The 20,055-nt window shown below is 32.4% G+C and overlaps 1 protein-coding gene across 1 annotated transcript; it reads left to right on the top strand.

Annotated features, from left to right (window-relative positions):
• Nucleotides 1–1,085: 1,085 nt before the first annotated feature.
• On the top strand, nt 1,086–3,669 carry LOC136276370 (trichohyalin-like). The gene has a single exon (XM_066088257.1). The coding sequence runs from the start codon at nt 1,174–1,176 to the stop codon at nt 3,667–3,669; it is 2,496 nt and encodes an 831-aa protein (XP_065944329.1). The 5' UTR covers nt 1,086–1,173.
• The last annotated feature ends 16,386 nt before the right edge of the window (nt 3,670–20,055 follow it).

Below are 20,055 nucleotides of genomic sequence, written 5' to 3'. Positions count from 1 at the left end.
TTATGTGGTACTTGCTAATTGACAATTTTTATGCCAAGTTGTCCAGAGGGGGGTCATATCAATAAGTGTTTTACAAACATCTCTTAATTTTTTTTTACACCATTGCACTGTTTTAGTTACTGTGGAATCATTTAATTTCGTGGGGGGGGGGGGGGGGGGCCAATTTCCGTGGATTGTGGGTTTTTTGCTTATTCGTGGGAATGTAATTTCTTGGAAGCATCAGTTTTCAGTTTCAGTAGGTAAACTAAATCTTTTTTAATTAGTTTTCGTTGAGGATGTAAATTCTTGGGCGACAGCTACCCACAAATACCACAAAATTGAGCCACCACGAATTCTAATGATTCCACAGTAAACGCTAAAGTCATATTTAGAGAATGCATTGGGTGAAATTGTTTATATTCTAGACACAATGCCTCGGAAGAAGAGTTGGCGGCGGTCGTTGGTAAAGATGGGAAACCAGAAATCATGCCAGCAGTAACGACCATAGACTCGTGGAACTTGGCCACGTAAAAAACAGGAGCCAGTTAGACCCAACAAATGACGTTACATTTGACGAACCTGTAAGACTCGTGGAACCTGGCCACGTAAAAAACAGGAGCCAGTTTGACCTGGGGGATACTGCCTCATTAAAAAGAGTACATAGTTTGCCTTCGGGCACCAGTAACATTGCAGATTTGCCTTCGGGCGCCAGTAACATTGCAGATTTGCCTTTGGGTTCTAAGAAATGTGCTAGTCTGAAAATTTCACTCAGTTACATAAATGAAGAGAAGCAAGTTTGTGCTACGAAAATGATATTTGGCTCATTTCATCAAGGAGATGATAGATTTTCTTTATTTTCAAGAGGAAGTCAGTGCACCTGCAATGCTCTTACAATGCTAGTGAAATGTTATGAAGGATTTTCATTTACATCTGAATTTATAGATAAGACATTAATATCAGGAGACCAGCTTTATGTTAAAGTTGTGAAAAGTTTGCAAGGAAAAGGAAAATTTTTGAACAAGTTTCTCTCTTTTGATGAACTACCTCTTAACATAACATTAGGAGAAAATCATCATGTTATTCAGAAATTTAATAGCATTTGGGGATTGGTTGGTGATCTCTGAAGAGCAAAACAGCCAAGTAAAAAGTTTGCATCAAGCTTTGGAAGAATCATTCCAAATTTCAAGGTACCTAATGATAATGATTGGGTCTATTTGTTCTGCGATATATAAAGTGTCCAACAATGAGTACTACTTCTTTGACTCGCACTGTCATGACATTGATGGTATGTCATCCTTTGAAGGTAAATCTTTACTAGTGTTCAACAGGAATATTGATGATTTGGTCTCTTTTTTGTACAATATGTATAGTAGTATGCATATTGATTTTGCAATGCAATTTGAAATTTTACCCATCTCAATTGCAACATTGTGCCATAGCTTCCCAGAAAAAGATCCTTTTCAGAAAAGGTTTTATAGAATGGATGAAAAGCAACCAGTGACAAATTTAGTAGACAAGGAACAAGACAGAAAAAGCTATATGAGGGATTACATGATGAAAAAGAGACAAAATGAACAATTCAAACAACTTGAAAGAAACAAGGAAATGTCAAGAAAATTGAAAAGGCAAAATGTTAAAGTAAGAGAGAAAGAAAAAGAATGTGATAGAGATGCTAGAAAATTAAAACGACAAAGTGTTAAAGAGAAAGAAAATGAAAGGGAAACAATTGCAAGAAAATTGAAAAGGCAACATGTTGAAGTTAGAGAGAAAGAAAAAGAATGTGATAGAGTTGCTAGAAAATTAAAACGACAAAGTGTTAAAGTGAAAGAGAAAGAAAATGAAAGGGAAACAATTGCAAGAAAATTGAAAAGGCAACATGTTGAAGTTAGAGAGAAAGAAAAAGAATGTGATAGAGATGCTAGAAAATTAAAACGACAAAGTGTTAAAGTGAAAGAGAAAGAAAATGAAAGGGAAACAATTGCAAGAAAATTGAAAAGGCAACATGTTGAAGTTAGAGAGAAAGAAAAAGAATGTGATAGAGATGCTAGAAAATTAAAACGACAAAGTGTTAAAGTGAAAGAGAAAGAAAATGAAAGGGAAACAATTGCAAGAAAATTGAAAAGGCAACATGTTGAAGTTAGAGAGAAAGAAAAAGAATGTGATAGAGATGCTAGAAAATTAAAACGACAAAGTGTTAAAGTGAAAGAGAAAGAAAATGAAAGGGAAACAATTGCAAGAAAATTGAAAAGGCAACATGGTGAAGTTAGAGAGAAAGAAAAAGAATGTGATAGAGATGCTAGAAAATTAAAACGACAAAGTATTAAAGTGAAAGAGAAAGAAAATGAAAGGGAAACAATTTCAAGAAAATTGAAAAGGCAACATGTTGAAGTTAGAGAGAAAGAAAGAGAAAAAGATAAGTCTGCAAAGAAGCTTAGAAGACAAAGTTATGAAATAAATCAGAAAGAACGTGAAAAAAATAGAATTTCAAAAAGAAGATACAGAGAAAGACCACTAGCTCTTGAAAAAGAAAGGTTAAAAAAGCAAACACAAAGAAGTGACAATGTCTTTAGACAAAATGAAAGGCTATGTGATAGAGAAAAAAGACAAGAAAAAAGGTTGAATAAAGAGTACTGTAACAGAGAAAGTGAACAAAATAAACAAAGAATGTTTGGAATGCATCTCCAGAACTGCATTCAGAATTTTCATAAACAGATTAAACATGGTCCCATTTTCGTTTGTTCATGCTGTCATCAAACTTGGTTCAGGGAAAGTGTTTTAAATGTAGATAACACAAAACTGGATAGCGCAAGTAAAAAAAAATATCTTACAAACACAACATCTGCTGAAAGTACAGAATGGATTTGCAATACCTGCTATTCATCAATACGAGAAAATAAGATTCCAAAGCTGTCTGTTCTAAATGGCATGAGTTGGCCATCTAAGCCAAAGGAATTAAATTTGTTACCATTGGAAGAAAGACTTGTGTCACTAAGAATTCCTTTCATGCAAATAAGAGAATTGCCAAGAGGTGGACAGTATTCGGTGAAAGGAAATATTGTGATTGTTCCAGTTGATGTTCAACCAACTGTGAATAGTCTTCCTAGAAAAATGGATGAACATATCACAGTTCCTGTCAAGCTAAAGAAAAGGCTGTGTTATCAAAAATGTGATTATCAGGAAAATGTAAGACCCACAAAAGTACTCATGGCATTACACTGGTTAATGAACAACAGTGACTTCTACAGGAATGCAAACATTAATGTTGATGAAAGTTGGTTTCAAGAAATCACATCTTCAGCAAATGAAATTGTTCAAGAATTTGTAGAAACACAAGGTAGGAAAAATCAGAATACTGATGACGATTCTGAGAAAGATACTGAGTATGATGATTTTTGTGAAGTAGATGGAGTTGGTAGAGATGGCAACTGTGATACTTTATTAGAAGATGCCTCGAGAGATATGAATCAGATATATACATTTGCACCAGGAGAAGGACAGCGTCCTCTTAGTTTATATCAAGATCAAAATGCAGAATACTTATCATTTCCAACAATATTTTGTGGAAAAGGAAGACTTACTAATGACGAAAGAGCAGTTCATGTCTCATATGCAGATATAGCTAAGTGGGAATTGAGAAGTATAGATAGGCGTGCTGCCCAGTCAGTTCCAAGCTCAAAAAAATTCAAATGAAACAGATTACTGATAAATGTAACTTGGCTCTTAGAAAATGCAAAACCAAAGGAAAACTTATTACAGCAAATGAGATAAAAAACCTTGAACATGTGAATAACATAGTAAGACATGATGAAGGTTTCTTTGTGTTTAGACAGTTGAGAAATTCACCTGCATACCTTGAAACTAGAAAAAAAGGATGTATTTGCTATGATCAGACAGCTAGGCTTACCAACATGGTTCATGTCTTTTTCTGCTGCAGATACAAAATGGAATGATCTTATTAGAGCACTTGGCATCTTAAATGATGGAAAAGAATATACAGATGAGGAAATTAATGATACTACATGGAATGAAAAATCAAAATTGGTACAAAAGGACCCTATCACCTGCACAAGGTACTTTGATCATAGGTTTCGAGTATTTTTGAATTCTGTTTTGAGGAGTGACCATCATCCAATAGGCATTGTGAAAGACTTTTTTTATAGAATTGAATTTCAGCAGAGAGGGTCTCCTCATGTTCATATGATTGTTTGGATTGAAGATGCACCAAAATACCAAGAACATAGTGAAAAAGAGATAGTGCAATTTGTTGATCATTACTTGAAATGTGAAAAGAATGAAGATGATGACTTAACAGGATTACAAGTGCATAAACATTCACAGACATGCAAAAAGGATCTGTTTGCAGATTTGGATTTCCTTTACCTCCACTTGAGGAAACTATGATTCTGGAGCCTTTAGAGTCAGATGTTGACAAGTATAAAAAAATGTATGATGAAGTTCAGAAAAAATTAAATGATTTGAAAAATGACTGTGATTTATCATACAAGGAACTACTAGAGACAGTGTTAAAAATATCCAAGGAAGATTACATCAAATGCATTAGAAGTTCTCTAAGAGGTCCAAAGGTTTTTCTAAAAAGAAAACCATGTGATATGAGAGTCAACTCCTACAGCAGTGTTGTTCTAAATGCTTGGAAAGCTAACATTGACATGCAATTCATATTGGACCCATATGCCTGTGCAATGTATATTGTCTCATACATAAGTAAATCTCAAAGAGGAATGAGTGATTTACTAAACAGAGCTGCAAAAGAAGCCAGAGAAGGAAATCTTGACATATAACGACAAGTGCGTCATATTGGAAACCATTTTCTCAACAGCGTGGAAGTTGGAGCACAAGAAGCTGCATACTTAGTGTTGCAAATGCCTCTGACAAAAGCATCAAGAGATGTTGTATTTATCAACACAAGTCCTTCTGATGATAGAGTAATTCTCATCAAAACAGATTCTGAATTGGAAAAGTTGACACCAAATTCTACGGATGTCGAATGCAGTAATGCCATTAAAAGGTATGCAAAACGACCCAGACAACTAGAAAACTGGTGCTTAGCTGATATTGTATCACAGCTTGATGTAGTTTTCCCAAAAGAAAGTGGAAATGCTTTCAATGAAACGGAGATAAATGATGATGAAAATGAGTGTGATGAGAATGATGAATCGGATGTTGACTTTAGTGAAAGTGATACACTTGTTACTCTGAAAAATGGCATTGCCATCAGGCGTCGCAAGGTACCTAGAGTGATTAGATATGTTCGGTTTAGTCTTAAAACAGATGCCGAAAATTACTTCAGGGAAAAGTTAATGTTGTTTTTGCCGTGGAGAAATGAATCAATTGACCTGCTATGTGGAACTGACACTTTTGAGGAGTCTTTTAATCTTAAAAAGTTTTTTCTGACACACAAAATCAAGGAATATGAATTCAATGCTGAACAGCTTGATGCAGCTTTGCAGATAGCAAATGAGGAATTTGAAAATGCTTTTGATGAATTGGCACCTAATGCCCAGCAGACAGAGGCAGAAGATGAAATTGAGGGATCTTTGGAATCTGAAAACTTTGTGCAGTTTAATCCTGAAAGACCTGTTGAACAAAGAATATATGATATTGGAGCAGATGTTGGCATTTCGTCAAGACAAATTACAGAGGAAAGTTCTGTGAGATTGCCTGATGATGAATATTTGAAACTTCTAGAAAGCCTGAATGTAAAGCAAAGGGAATTTTTCAACCATGTGTTGCTATGGGTCAAAACTAAAAAAGAGCCTATGTATTCTTTCTTATCTGGAGGTGCAGGTGTTGGCAAATCTGTGTTGATAAGAGCACTTTATCAAGCTTTGCACCGATATCTATGTTCCAGAGAAGGTGAAAATCCAAATGATGTGAGAATACTTCTATGTGCCTACACAGGAAAAGCAGCATATAATATTGGAGGATCAACCATAGCATCTGCTTTTCATCAGAAAATTAATCAAAGCCAACAAAGCTTGCATTGTGATGAATTGAACACTTTTCGAACAAAATACAGAAATCTGAAATTGATAATTATTGATGAAATATCAATGGTAGGCAATAGGTCTTTAGCTCTTATTGACAGTCGTCTACAACTTCTTACAGGCATCAAAAAGCCTTTTGGGGGTGTAGGTATAATAACTGTTGGTGATTTTTTTCAACTCAAACCAGTGATGGACAGTTGGATCTTTCAGGATTTAAAGCATGATGCCCAAGCTCTTGCGAACAATCTTTGGAAGGAACACTTTTGTGTGTTTGAATTGGATGAAATAATGCGCCAGAAAGATGATCTTGAGTTTGCCCAACTGCTAAATCGCCTTCGTTACAATGAACTAACATCAGAAGACAAAAATGTAATAGAAAGATGCATGATAACAGAAACAAGTGACAATTATCCCCACCATGCTCCCCATCTCTTTACTCAGAACTCTAAAGTAGATGCATACAACAATCAGTTGATTGAAACACTTGAAGGAGAAAAGGTCACAGTAAAATCAGTAGATATTGTCATCAAAGATTACTCAAAGGAAGTAAAACAAAAGCTTCTTAGATCTTTATTGAAAGAAGATGATGTTAGCAAAACTGCCAATTTAATGCAAATTTTGATTCTTGCTGTTGGGATGATATACGATATCACAGTCAATGTAGATGTCTCAGACGGGTTAACAAATGGGTCATCATGCAAGGTTCAGTTGATTGAAAGCAGAATGGAAGGCATATCAAGACCAAGCATAGTTTGGGTAAAATTTTTTGATTCAGCTGTTGGAAAGTCAACTCGCAAAAAATACAAACATTTGTTTCATGATGGAATAAAATATGAATGGACACCTATTTTTGAAGTTCAACGGTCTTTTGTATTGAATCATAATACTTTCCAAAGAATCCAATTTCCATTGAGACCTGCTGCTGGAAAGACAGTTCATAAAGCCCAAGGTTGTACTGTTGATGAAATTGTAATTGACTTGTCTCAAACTAAAGTAAGGAAAATTCCACACATTCATTATGTGGCTTTAAGTCGTGTACGGTCAGTAAATCATCTACATATCCTAAACTTCAACAAGCAGGCATTAGCTATGGATGAAAAAGTGCTTGAGGAAATGAAAAGACTGAAAAAAGAGGCACCATTGCAACTTTGTTACATCCCATTATACCAGGTCAATTCTAATTGTTTTAAAGTTGCTTTCAACAATAGTAGATCACTTCATAAACACTTTCCACAAGTAAAAAGTGAGCCAAATATTCTTGCATCAGATGTAGTTGGTTTTTCAGAGACAAGACTATGTGATGTGGATGAATTACACAATTTTCAACTACAGGGCTACACAGCAATATTTAACAATGAAGTTACAGGTCATTTTAATAGACGTCCATATCATGGAACAGCACTGTACGTGAAAAATGACTACACGGTAACATGTATCTCAAAGTTTAACAATGGCTCAGTGGAATTCATCAGTGCAAATGTGCATATAAGTCAAAGTAGAGATGTACAGGTCATCGTAATTTATAAATACCCATCTTGTTCTTTGGGAAATTTTAAGCAATATGTTGACATGCATCTAAAGGCTTTAATTGACAACCAGAAGGACTTTCTGCTTTTAGGAGATTTCAATTCTGACTTGTTTGCTGGGCATTTTGTCTTTTTAATGTTTTTAGAGAAATGTTTTCAATGTAAACAAATTGTTACAAAGGCTACACATGATACTGGTTCTCAGCTTGACTTGATTTTTACAAACATATCACCATGTGTAACAGACGTAATTGAAGCATACTGGTCTGATCATAAAATGATTTACTGTGCTTTTGAATGATTTAATAGTTTTCTAAAAGAATGTGGCACGAAAGTGTAAATTTGTCGGAGGGAGCCGCGAAAATAATGCCCCCTCCCTCATCACATTTGTCACCTTTAAAAGGTGACAAATGGACTATTAATTTAAGTATTTTAAGACACCAACATTTGCTTGTGTCAAAATCATGTATTGAATGGTCGAGGGGAAAGGAGTTATATATATTATACAACTTTTCCTCAATTTGGAAGAATATTTAGTACATTGTTTCTGAAGATTGAGGAGTATTCTGAGCCCCCTCCCTATATGAAAAACATAACAATGCAAGTTAGTTGAATTCCTATGCTATATAAATATATTAAGTAATTATCTACATTGGTAATCTGTATTGATTATTTTATTTACTTAATTATCTTAATTCAATTGGCATGTTCTTGTGTATTATTGGGTCATCTAATTCTATGTCTCTTCATTATATGCTTATTATTTTAAGTCTTATTAATTAATCAACAAGAATAAAAAAAAAATTGACAATAGCTGAATCACAGGCGAGTGAACCGTGAATATGACAACTGTGGACAGGTCATGAATTTACATTTTCTAAACTGTGAAAGGTATAATATATGATGCCAAAAAAATCAAAGCTTTCCTTCTTAAAGCCAGCATGTGCAGCTTGACAAACTATTGAAGGAAAGAAAGACATAGTAATTCAAAAGAATCATCTGTACTTAATTGTTGTATAAAGAATTGTATACTGATGTTTTATTCGAATATATTCTTTCTGTCATTTTTTCATCTTTGCAAAAGCTTTGATAAACTTTGTACTCATAACATAGATGTCACAGCTATAATGTTTGCATCTAAAGTGAATATTTATACCATATTTTCTAACTTGATGATATTTTATTATTAGTCCAGCTTTTACAGAATATACAATTATTTTCTGCTATATCAAGCAATGGTTGGTGTTTCATTTACAATACAGTAGATATATTCACGAATATGTTTTCAATTGTTATTTTTCAAAATTATTTTGTATTCATTTATATCGACTGTATATTGTATACCGGTACATGCAATCCTTTCATCATGTGGGTGCATAGCAGATGTACTCATGTAAATTTATACTGATATTAGAAAAGAAATATTGGAGCGAAAAAATTGGCGACCTCTCTAGTAGTATTCTTTTTCTGTTGGGATATTTTTCTGTTGACAGTTTTTTGTATTATATGTACTTAAGACCAATTCATTTCTCTGTAAATAATAACTAGTAATCCTGGTAATACTGGGTTTAATTGTTCATAAGGGAAATTATATTTTGCTAAATGATTTTAATTAATGTAAATGCATGTATTTATTTTAAACATACTAAATGCACTAGTATTTTTGTACATCATTTATAACTTCCATTTATTATAAAGACACAGGTAAGTATAAAGAAAGGAGGTCACTGGCCAGCCCGTAGACGGTGCGGTAAACCTGCCTTTTCTATTATATATGTCTATGGAGAGAGAATTCATATTTTAAATTAAATATGATGTATCATAAAAGAAAAAGCAATATGTTTAACAATCATACACATTGCTTGCTTATTTGACAAAGTGTACTCTTAGTTTACACTTTATAGAAAATTATGTCATTAAATGAATTTGAGAAAAATGAAATTGAGAAATGATAAATACATGCATTGCTAACAATGTTTTTTTTTTCTCTTAAACATATTAAATACTAATAGCTTTTCCCTTGGCAACTCTTAACATGTTTTCGTATCAATTTAGCACTCTCGATGATTGTTACATTTATATGTATAAAGTACATTATTTCCTGCAATTGTTTCAAATGTTTATATATTTAATGTACATGGATCCAAATCTGTTTAAAAATATTTTTGATCATTTTCTCATGATAAACCATTTACTGTTTTTGTAACAGCTAAGAAATGACACATATTGATATTACTTTTTTTAAAACATATATTCACAATTATCTCTACATAATTTTGACTTTATAAAGACCCTCACTATTCATAACCTTTCTATTTTCGCCTTTTCGAAGAAAGGTTATAAAAAGGAGTGCAACTTGTAAATTTTTTCAGCTTTGTAAAAATGTGTATTTAAATACATGTAGTTGAAATGTATTACTGATTAACTGTATAAATATGACTTGCATATATCTGTACTTTATGCTCATGAAGATCAAATTTCAAATTAATTGCCATCATTTAATTTATGAATGTACAACATGTAAAAAAAAAATTAAGCCAGAGTAACTGCAAGTACATTCTATGCATATACAGTTATTAAATTTGTTAAACTAATGTATATTTCTAACAACTTTTTAAATGTATGTACACATTAAAAATGCTTAATTACTTAAGGTTCATTTTAGATATTATTTTCTATTAGTTATTGTGTCATAATAAAATTGTTTTCTTAAAATAAATTTTATGTCTCCTTGTGTTTTATTAATATATTGAAATTAAATTCATAAGCAAATCATGCCAAATTGTGAACAAAACATTTTACATGTAAAAGGTTTCAGTCAAACTAGTAAATTTCAAGGGTTCACATCAAACTATGGCTTGAGGCAAGATATATTATATTGTAACAAACAAAGGCATATCAATTAAATTCCATTAATTTGATTGTTAGTTTGTTGACCTCGTTCTAGCCAATCAACGCAGAGAAGAATGGCATCATAATAATTGATAATTATTGTAGGAAGAATACTTCTGTTCAGGCAATGAAATAATCACATACAGGTTAATCTGGGCCCAATAATTGTATGTATACAAAAATTTCTTTTTTGACCTATAGACCTGCATATTTTTAGTCAGTTACCATGGTTTCTCAACAACCATTTGGCCAGAAAGGTTCAAACTTTTGTGGAGGCATGTTTAGGTAGTGTAGATTAAAAATTGCTCAAATCATGATCTTTGGGGTATATGATTACATGTATATTGTGGCCTTTGTTGCTCAGGTGAGCGATATGGCCCATGGGCCTCTTGTTATTTGAAGATGCTAGCTTAATACATTTGACATCACCTTGTCATATCTGCCAACTGATGAATGAAACATCACTACTCTGGCATTCTCAACATCTCTGTTGCCTACAAACATGTCGTCACCAAGTATCCGCTGTGCATGTGTAGAAACTTTTCTACCTGGTCTGTGAAGAACAATCAAAGATATATTGCTTCTTAATGGTGATGTTTTAATGATTTGCGGGTTTTCCATACCAAGGAATTTTGTGATGTCACTTATTCCATTAATTGACACAGTTGCTGACAAGGCTAAAAACCTAGCATCTGGCCTCACAGCACGTAATTGTTTAATGTCACGGAAGATGGGTCGAAACTCATGTCCCCAGTCCAAAATACAATAAGCCTCGTCAACCGCTACATACATGTAAGTGGATTGACTTTGTAAGAATTTGTAGACTTTTGGTTTACCAATAACAGCTTCTGGGTGGGCAAATAGAAACATGGTTTTGTCCTTATCAAATTCAGAATGTAGACCACATGTTGCCTATAAAGAAAGAAACTTCTTTCAACTTCTGCATTTGCTGTTCAATTATTACATTCAATGGTTCTAGAACAATAACAATTGCAGGTTTTCCCGTCTCTTCGAAATGCCAGAATGGTAGTAGCTCATAGATAAAGCTTTTCCCATATCCTGTTGGTAAACTGGCTACTACATCTTGCCGCATCAGACCATCCAAAGACTTTTGTTGTAGAGGTTTTAGGTTTGAGATATTCTGACCAGACATAAAATTGTACTTCTGAATGACCTTTTAAAAAAAATTGGAAAAATCATTGGGCAAGGTCATTTTTCTTACTAGTGTTTTTAACATATATATACATAAAGTTTATACCCCTTGTTAGTTAAATAACCTTAGATAATTAATCTTTCTTTATTCTATTTATTACATCTTTGATAAAACCAGCAAAGTCATTAAATCAATACATGACAAGTACAATGCTCCCAGGAATTGAACCTGGATCTCCATAATCCATTTTAAAGCTTGGGTCAGGTGTGTTACCTTTACACCAAAGCATAGTACTTTGGTTTGCACTGATATACAAATTAATATATAAAACGAGCGGGTGGGGGGGGGGGGGGGGTGGGGCAAAACATATAACTCTTTAAATGAACCCTTGTTTAGCATTAAAAGATTGATATCTGGACGAAACAAGAATCCCCCAGCCCCACGGACGTAATTCTGACCCTCAACGTTGAAAAAAAAAATGATGAAGCGACAGAAGCTAGCAAAGTCTGACCCATATCGCAAAAGCTATACTTGTTTACAATTGTCAACGAATTGAGACACGTATTGTAAACAAAATTGGGCGATTCGTGGGTCAATAATAGTATGTATGGTCACATCAAACTAAATTCTAACTATATGATTAAAAAAACCGGCATGACGCAGCTAGAAGTATGACAAATCGGTTTGAATACGTTATGCACATGCAAACTTACCATATCGGACGCCATCTTGGATTGAATACAGGGCGCCGCCATTGCAAGGTGCATGCCAGGCCTTCTGTGCTTGCACATTCGGAAGGCCTCGGGAACCAGGCTAACATGACAGAATCTTGAAAATAGACAAGTAGCGTTTTGGTTTCCTTAGCCATTCATATCTTATAAATACTCACCATCATTGATTAATTACTGTATCGGTTAGGTTATTTAAATTCTAATTAATTAATCTAATTCTAATTTTATTTTAACAGAATTATTGACAGTTGAATGTGATGGAATTTAAAATTATTGAAATTTGATAGATAACAAAACAAAAAAAAGAATAAATAGAGAAACAAAGATATAATGTCTTGTATAATTATGATATTATTATTCTTATACTGAAGAATATTGTTATTCCAAATGTATAATTCTGTTAAACTTAAACCTTCTCTGCAATTGAAACACCTTCTCTGCAATTGAAACAAAGAACTGGATATTCCTATCCTCACCTGATTTGCGAGGTGTGATATGTTGAGCAAAAAATGACGTTCCATTTATCGACATTAAGAAAACTTTCCAATGTTAATAATGTTAAAGTTATTCAGACCTTAAGCTTGCTACATGCACCAGTCTCAAAGTCGCAGAAGGCATTTTTGGCCATAATTTTGGAAGCCTTTTCTAGAGTTTCCGGGCGTGAAATAGAAACATTGCTTTAGACTTGACCCCAATGCATCTGCAATTAGATTCACACCCTAAGGACTCCAACGAAAGACTACTAGTATTATAAAGTATGAATAGCCTCTTCAATTGTTGGATCAGAAAATTCTGTAATTCGATTTATATTCTGTGGTGTTATGAAGATGAACAGAATGGTACAAATGACCTTTAATGTATATAGTATTATTAAATTGCAAGAGAGATATTTCGATATTCATTCCTTCTTTTAAAGCGTAATTTTTTTTTTCATTTAAAAAGTAAAGTCATTAATAAAATAAATTTATTTGCAAATATTATTTAGTGGTTTTAAAAGAGTAAAGGTTGAAAAAACATTAAATTTATTAATGACATTTCTACATTATGATACGTTATTTATGAGAAAATTCATGTTTTACCTATTATAAATTTGATCATAATGTGACAGCAAAATAAAATAGTGTTCCTAAATATATTTACTTTAGTGTAATAAGCTATGTTTTCTATAACATATAATTTAATGTTACATGCTATGTTTTCTATAAGATTACATGTTTTATAGTCACATTCATCGCTGTAAACGTAAATACTTCTATAGGTATTATTCTTACCACTTTAAGATGAAAACTGTTTTTGTAACCGTTGTGTTTTTAAACATAAAAAACATCGATATTTTTGAAATTTCTTAAAATGGTATTTTACATAAAGACAAATTTTAAAGATGAATAAAAAATTCCCAACGTATCTACTTTATAATAGAAAGTTAAATTTAAAATGCTTTGTTTGACTATTTCAGCATACTAAAATTACCTAGTTATTAAGGTCTTCCGTTTCCAACGGAAGATCTTATTGTTTTTCTTAGGTTTCTTTTTCCCTATTATTATTTTTTTTTTCTTACCGATTTTGTGCACACGATTTCTCGGAAACGGCTCAACCGATTTACATCAAATTTTCAGTTCTGATAGGTATTGATCTGAACCTTGTTGGAAATTTTTTTATTGATGACGTCACTTCCTGTCTTGAGATATTGTGGATTTATCAGTTTTTATAGGGGTATTTTGTACGGAGAACTCCTCTTTTACCATTTAAGATATGATGTTGAACTTTTCAGGGCTGATAGACGAAAGACTGAAATAGTGTCTAATGGTCATTAATCATCTTTATCTCAAAGAGCGCCGAAGCTCGCCCGAGCTTGAAAATTAAGATTAAAAAGGCGTCATGATTTTTCTTCGTTTTCTTTGAATATCTCTTTTCTTGAAAGCATTTTGTTAAAACATGTAGAACAAAAAAACTTAATTAAATCAAGAGCTTTCATTTCAGATCATGAAAAAGGGGCTGGCCCTTCAAATTAGGGCCTGAGGGGGCTCTAAAGTCTTTTAATGATAACTTTTTACCGTGAAATATTTTGTGATGCGTTATATAAGCAATTATGTTCATTCTAAGGTTATTTACCTATACATGGCAATTATTTACTCCTATGTTACGTAATTAGGGATTTTAAGGGGCCGGAAGTCCAAAACTTAAATGCTTAATATCTCAAAATGAAGAAACATATGGATAAGCAATATTGAACAAAAGATGCTCAAAATATTGAGCTTAACAATAATCAACTATAATTTCTTTGTTATGCGGTCCCTAAAAGGAGTTACAGGGTTGGCCCCTAACACGACCCTCTCCAGATATCTCGAGAACGTACAAAATTTGTAAACACTTTTTGAACAAAATGTGTTTGAATTGACAAGAGCTTTCATTTGAAATCATGAAAAAGGGGCTGGCCCTTCAAATTGGGGGCTGAGGGGGCTCTAAAGTCTTTTAATGATAACCTTTTACCGTGAAATATTTTGTGATGCGTTATATAAGCAATTATGTTCATTCTAATGTTATGTACCTGTACATGGCAATCATTTACTCCTATGTTACGTAATTGGGGATTTTAAGGGGCCAGAAGTCCAAAACTTTAATGCTTAATATCTCAAAATGAAGAAACATATGGATAAGCAATATTGAACAAAAGATGCTCAAAATATTGAGCTTAACAATAATCAACTATAATTTTTTTGTTATGTGGTCCCTAAAAGGAGTTACAGGGTTGGCCCCTAACACGACCCTCTCCAGATATCTCGAGAACGTACAAAATTTGTAAACAATTTTTGAACAAAATGTGTTTGAATTGACAAGAGCTTTCATTTGAAATCATGAAAAAGGGGCTGGCCCTTCAAATTGGGGGCTGAGGGGGCTCTAAAGTCTTTTAATGATAACCTTTTACCGTGAAATATTTTGTGATACGTTATAGAAGCAATTATGTTCATTCTAATGTTATGTACCTGTACATGGCAATCATTTACTCTTATGTTACGTATTTAGGGATTTTAAGGGGCCAGAAGTCTAATGCTTTGATGCTCAATATCTCAAAATGGAGGAAAACTTTGGAAAGCAATCCGAAAAGATGCTCAAAATATTGGAAAACTTTGGAAAGCAATCCGGAAAGATGCTCAAAATATTGAGCTTAATAATGTACAACCATATATTGTTTTTATCGGGACCCTAAAAGGAGTTTTAGGACCGGATATCAAAACGATTTTTCCCAGATATCTCAAAAACGGTAACCAATTTCTAAATACTTATTAGTGGTACACAAAAATACCTTTTGACTAAAATGAATGAAAAGGAGCTGATCCATCAAATAAGGGACACCAAAATAGATAGTCTTTCACCAATTACTCATAGATCCTGCCTCCTTTTCCGGATACGTTTCGTTGATGAAGGTCAAGAGTAAGGTCATTCCATATTCTAAAAATCGGACGGAAGACCTCCTCGTTGCTCGCAACGAGATCGTGTCTAGTTTTAATTTATTTATTTTTTTTTGGGGGGGGGGGGTATTTGGTTCTATAAATAAACACTGATATGTCCCTTTTAATAAATTCTTGGAATATATTACTCACATCTTCAATTTTTATCATTGTATTGTTTGTTAAGGTATTGTAAAGAATAAATCAATCATTCTAGTTTGGTTTTGGGGTTGGGGTCTTTTTTGTTTGCTTTCTTGGAGTCAATTTATATGTGCTATAATCTGTCCAAAACTAACTAACTATGTTCTGTCGTATAGTCTTAAGTGCATGGAAAGAGAAAAGTTCTTTGATTAGTTAAATATTAATCCATTTATTGTTGACGAAGTCACAGTACACCTGATGTACATGTAGAAATCAAACAGGTTATATCGTGACTAACATATGAGGCGTCAGTTTAAGAAGCCCCGGGTAGGATAGAGCTCTGTTGACCATGTACCGTACCGTGGTCAAAATGAATATAATAATCGACTCTCGAACGTGGTGAAGATAAATATGACCATATTTATTTATTTTCGTTAATAATTATGCTTTATCCGATCCGCAAAAAGTTGCATGAGGAAATAGGATTTCTTTTTTTATAAGAATCATAGTTGTAAATGCAATGTATAAATACGATTTACCAAAGGGAATGGGTCATGAGAAATCCAAACTGACAAAATTCACATAGAAAGATTTACTGAAATAGGTTCTTTTGTGAAAATGAAACGTATGTAATGCGCCGTCTAATCCGCTGTAATGAGTTCTTCACCGTACAAGTCTACTTTAGTAGATGAATTAGTCTAATTACGTTTAATTATTCGATTTGTTCTCTCTCCCTCTCTTTCTTTGCATCTTCTTCGATTGGAAACAATCGAACATAAGTTGTTTGAAAGACTCGTTACCGCACATTCATTTGATCTGTAAAATTGTGACGTCACGGTGCTTAATATCTGGTAATTGGAAGCGCATTTCTATCTAAATGGTGTGTTCCCGTTAATGAATGTTTATTTCTCTCAAACCATATCAAAAGTACATGAGGTACAAAAACACCCAAAATATTTACAAATTTGGACATGGTAGGAAGAGTACAGAAATTAGATTCGAGCTAATATTTTTTTTAAACAAATATGAACAATTTGTTTTAATGAATCAATATATGTTTGCACAAGTTTGATAATGGAGAATAGAACAATAGGTGTGATTTGTGTTGTGACAGCAATTATAGTCTGCTTCAATCCAAAATTTTACCTAGCTAGACCTGTGTTCTATCAGTGCATTAACGATGAAAGTTTTAGAATTGTTTTAAAGTGTTTTAAGATTAATAAGTAAAATCATTTTCATTTCATAAAATAAAAATAATGATATCTTTATTCTTAAATTTCCGCTCATTGATAAAAATAAATAATGAGATAATTTCACTTTAACATTGTTGTTTTGTATAAACCTAAACAATTGAGGAAAAATTGTCGGTCTCAAGCCAAATCTGAAATCTGATTCAATGGATAATCATGGATGACGGGGAAAACTACAGTCGTTTGGGGTACTCTGAACCTCCTTTTACAAATTAGTTGCAAATTATGTAAAACGCATGTGTTTGGTATCATCAGACAGGAGATACTGTAAGGAAACGGATTTTAATCATTACAAAATGTTTCAATCTTTGAAGTAGCGACATTGACAGTAGTTTGAATGACATCACCGCTTCAGTGTACACTTTTATTACCTAACTGGCAATAAACGTTCTAACAAAATAATATTTTTAATATTGATTCGATATACCCCAAACTGAAAAGAGTTGAACATGCATGCATTAGTTCTACATTTAATATGACATATGTTTTTGGGAAAATCTATACAGTTCTTGAAGCATATGAAATTGCCGGTTTATCATTTAACAGTTTGGGCTGCCCAAAATTAATTCTACGTTTAACGTCACTTCAAAATATCAAACCTACAATTAAGAAAAGGCGATAAAATTTAAACAATTTTTTTTTACAACAAATGATTTTTATTTATTTACAAATTACAAATAATACAAATTAAATACAGTGGGTATTCAAACTACATATATGTTATCGCTTTAAAAGTGATCATTTTTGTAAAAATTTCATTGAGTTTTTAATTTATAGTACATAATATGTCCTAAACATATCAAATTTCTATAGATTACAGTATTCTAGTAAAAATCCAACTGGTAAAAATCAAATTCAAATGGGGTTTTGTTTGTGTGTTTTTATCAAAACTCAATGTTTTCTAAACCTACAATGTACGTTACGTTAAATGTAGAATTAACTTTGGACAGCCTTAAGACTGCATGGTAGTTTCAACTGTTAATGTTTTGAAAATGCAGTAATTAGGCCTACATTTGATGGGTTTTGTTAAAAAAATCTTTACAGTTCTTAAAGCATATGTAATTGTCACATTTTTTCAATTTCTTCGATTATTAAAGCTATAGCATACATGAAAAATACTCAACAGCGTTTTCACTAGACGAATTTCCTTCTATAATGTCAGCAAAGCATTTATTTTCTCTTCAAACGTGTAATAGATACATGTACATGTACCTTATGACTGTAGGGTAGTTTCATCTGTTAATGTTATTGTACATTGCAAAGCGCAGGTCAAACGTCCGAAAACAGGAAAAGCCATGCGATTCAAAAGACTGCATCGCATTGAAGATTTCTCCTCATACAATCTAGGCATATTATCCTCTATATAGTGTCCATCTAAATGCAAATACCATGAATATTTATATTTTGCATCATCTATTAAGGTGACTATATTTTTGGATAAACAATATTCAGTATACAAAAGTGTTAAATTCTGCAAAATATAAATATCAACACAATTGCGAGTAGATATGTTTTAGTTATTTTATTTTCAAAATCCTTCACAGGAACTGTAATACAGGCTATTGCAATTACGCAATTATCTCAACTGGTCAGAATTCCGTTTTGCAAACATCTTTTCGAAACCTAATATTGAAATGTGTGCTAAACGGGAACAAACTATCTTGAGTTCTCCGAATGCTTTCAAAGTGTAAACGTTCGTGTTTTTTAATTTCAAAAGATAGATTCAAACGCCAACTTACTACCGTTCTATTGTATAAAGATCATATAGTGTTTAATTTGTTATCCGTCTACTTTTTATCTTGATTTGACATTCTTAAGATACATGTATTTCATCCACCATTAAATTTTTATCAATATTAATTTAGCAAAGCAATATATGCTTTGAGAATTATATTAAATAAATTTTTAAAAAAAAAATAATAAAATAATTAAAAATACATGTTAGTCTTTATTACATGTACCAAAAACAGTATGAATGAAATGTAACGCACTGAGTTTTGAAGTTAGAAAAAAGTTAATTTATTTTCTATAACTTTTTTTATATTTAACACAAAGGATTTTCAATTTGGGTCAGCTGTAAATGGCACTATACACTGTACCTTTACTTCAAAAAAATTGTCCAAATGTACTTCGCGTATTAATCTTCTGCTGGAAATCTCGTTAGGAAATTGCAACAACAAAAATCGATTAATCTAATGTGCACAATAAAAGGAATAAAAGGCGCCAATTCATATACATATGCTCATCATATACATTGGAGCTTACAAAGCTGGATAAGCAGGTAAGTAGCAATTTGGGTTTTCCCCTCACTGGTTTCTAAACGCCCTGTCTAATGCTTTTTTTTAGTAATATACCATAAGGTAGAAATATATAAACAATATTTCTTATACAAAATTTACAGTTAACAAATACTCAACTTTTCACAATTGAAATATGGTGGATAAAGAATATTTTAAAGTTTAAATTCCCATATTTAGTAATTTGAAACGAACAATTGTCATTTTTTACAATCAAATCTCTTTTTTATTACCCTGATAATTATATGTATGGACTTTCATAAAACTGTAATAATTACTGATCTGTTAAAATGCTTTTATAATTTAAATGTAGCTTTCTATCGCAACCTTTTTAAAACGAAAAAAAAAACACTGATATGCAGCCGAATGAAAGTTTTCACGTCTCCATCATGTGGCTTTAGATACAGAACGATCACCTACATGAAATCTTTAGATTGTATGCTTTTGTATTTGATTATTATTATTATCATTATTATTTTTGTTTGCAACAATATTTTATTTTATTTTGTAAAATTTACATCAATGAATGAATTTGTTGATAAACAAATTTCCAGGTAATTTTATTCATTTGTCAAACGTTAATTTGATATCAGTAATCTACACCACTATGAAATCAACGAGCATTAAAGGGG

Source organism: Magallana gigas, chromosome 6 (assembly GCF_963853765.1).
Source record: "Magallana gigas chromosome 6, xbMagGiga1.1, whole genome shotgun sequence".
NCBI classification, from domain to species: domain Eukaryota; kingdom Metazoa; phylum Mollusca; class Bivalvia; order Ostreida; family Ostreidae; genus Magallana; species Magallana gigas.
The sequence above is the reverse complement of the archived record's forward strand: the minus strand, read 5'-3'. Positions and strand labels throughout refer to the sequence as shown.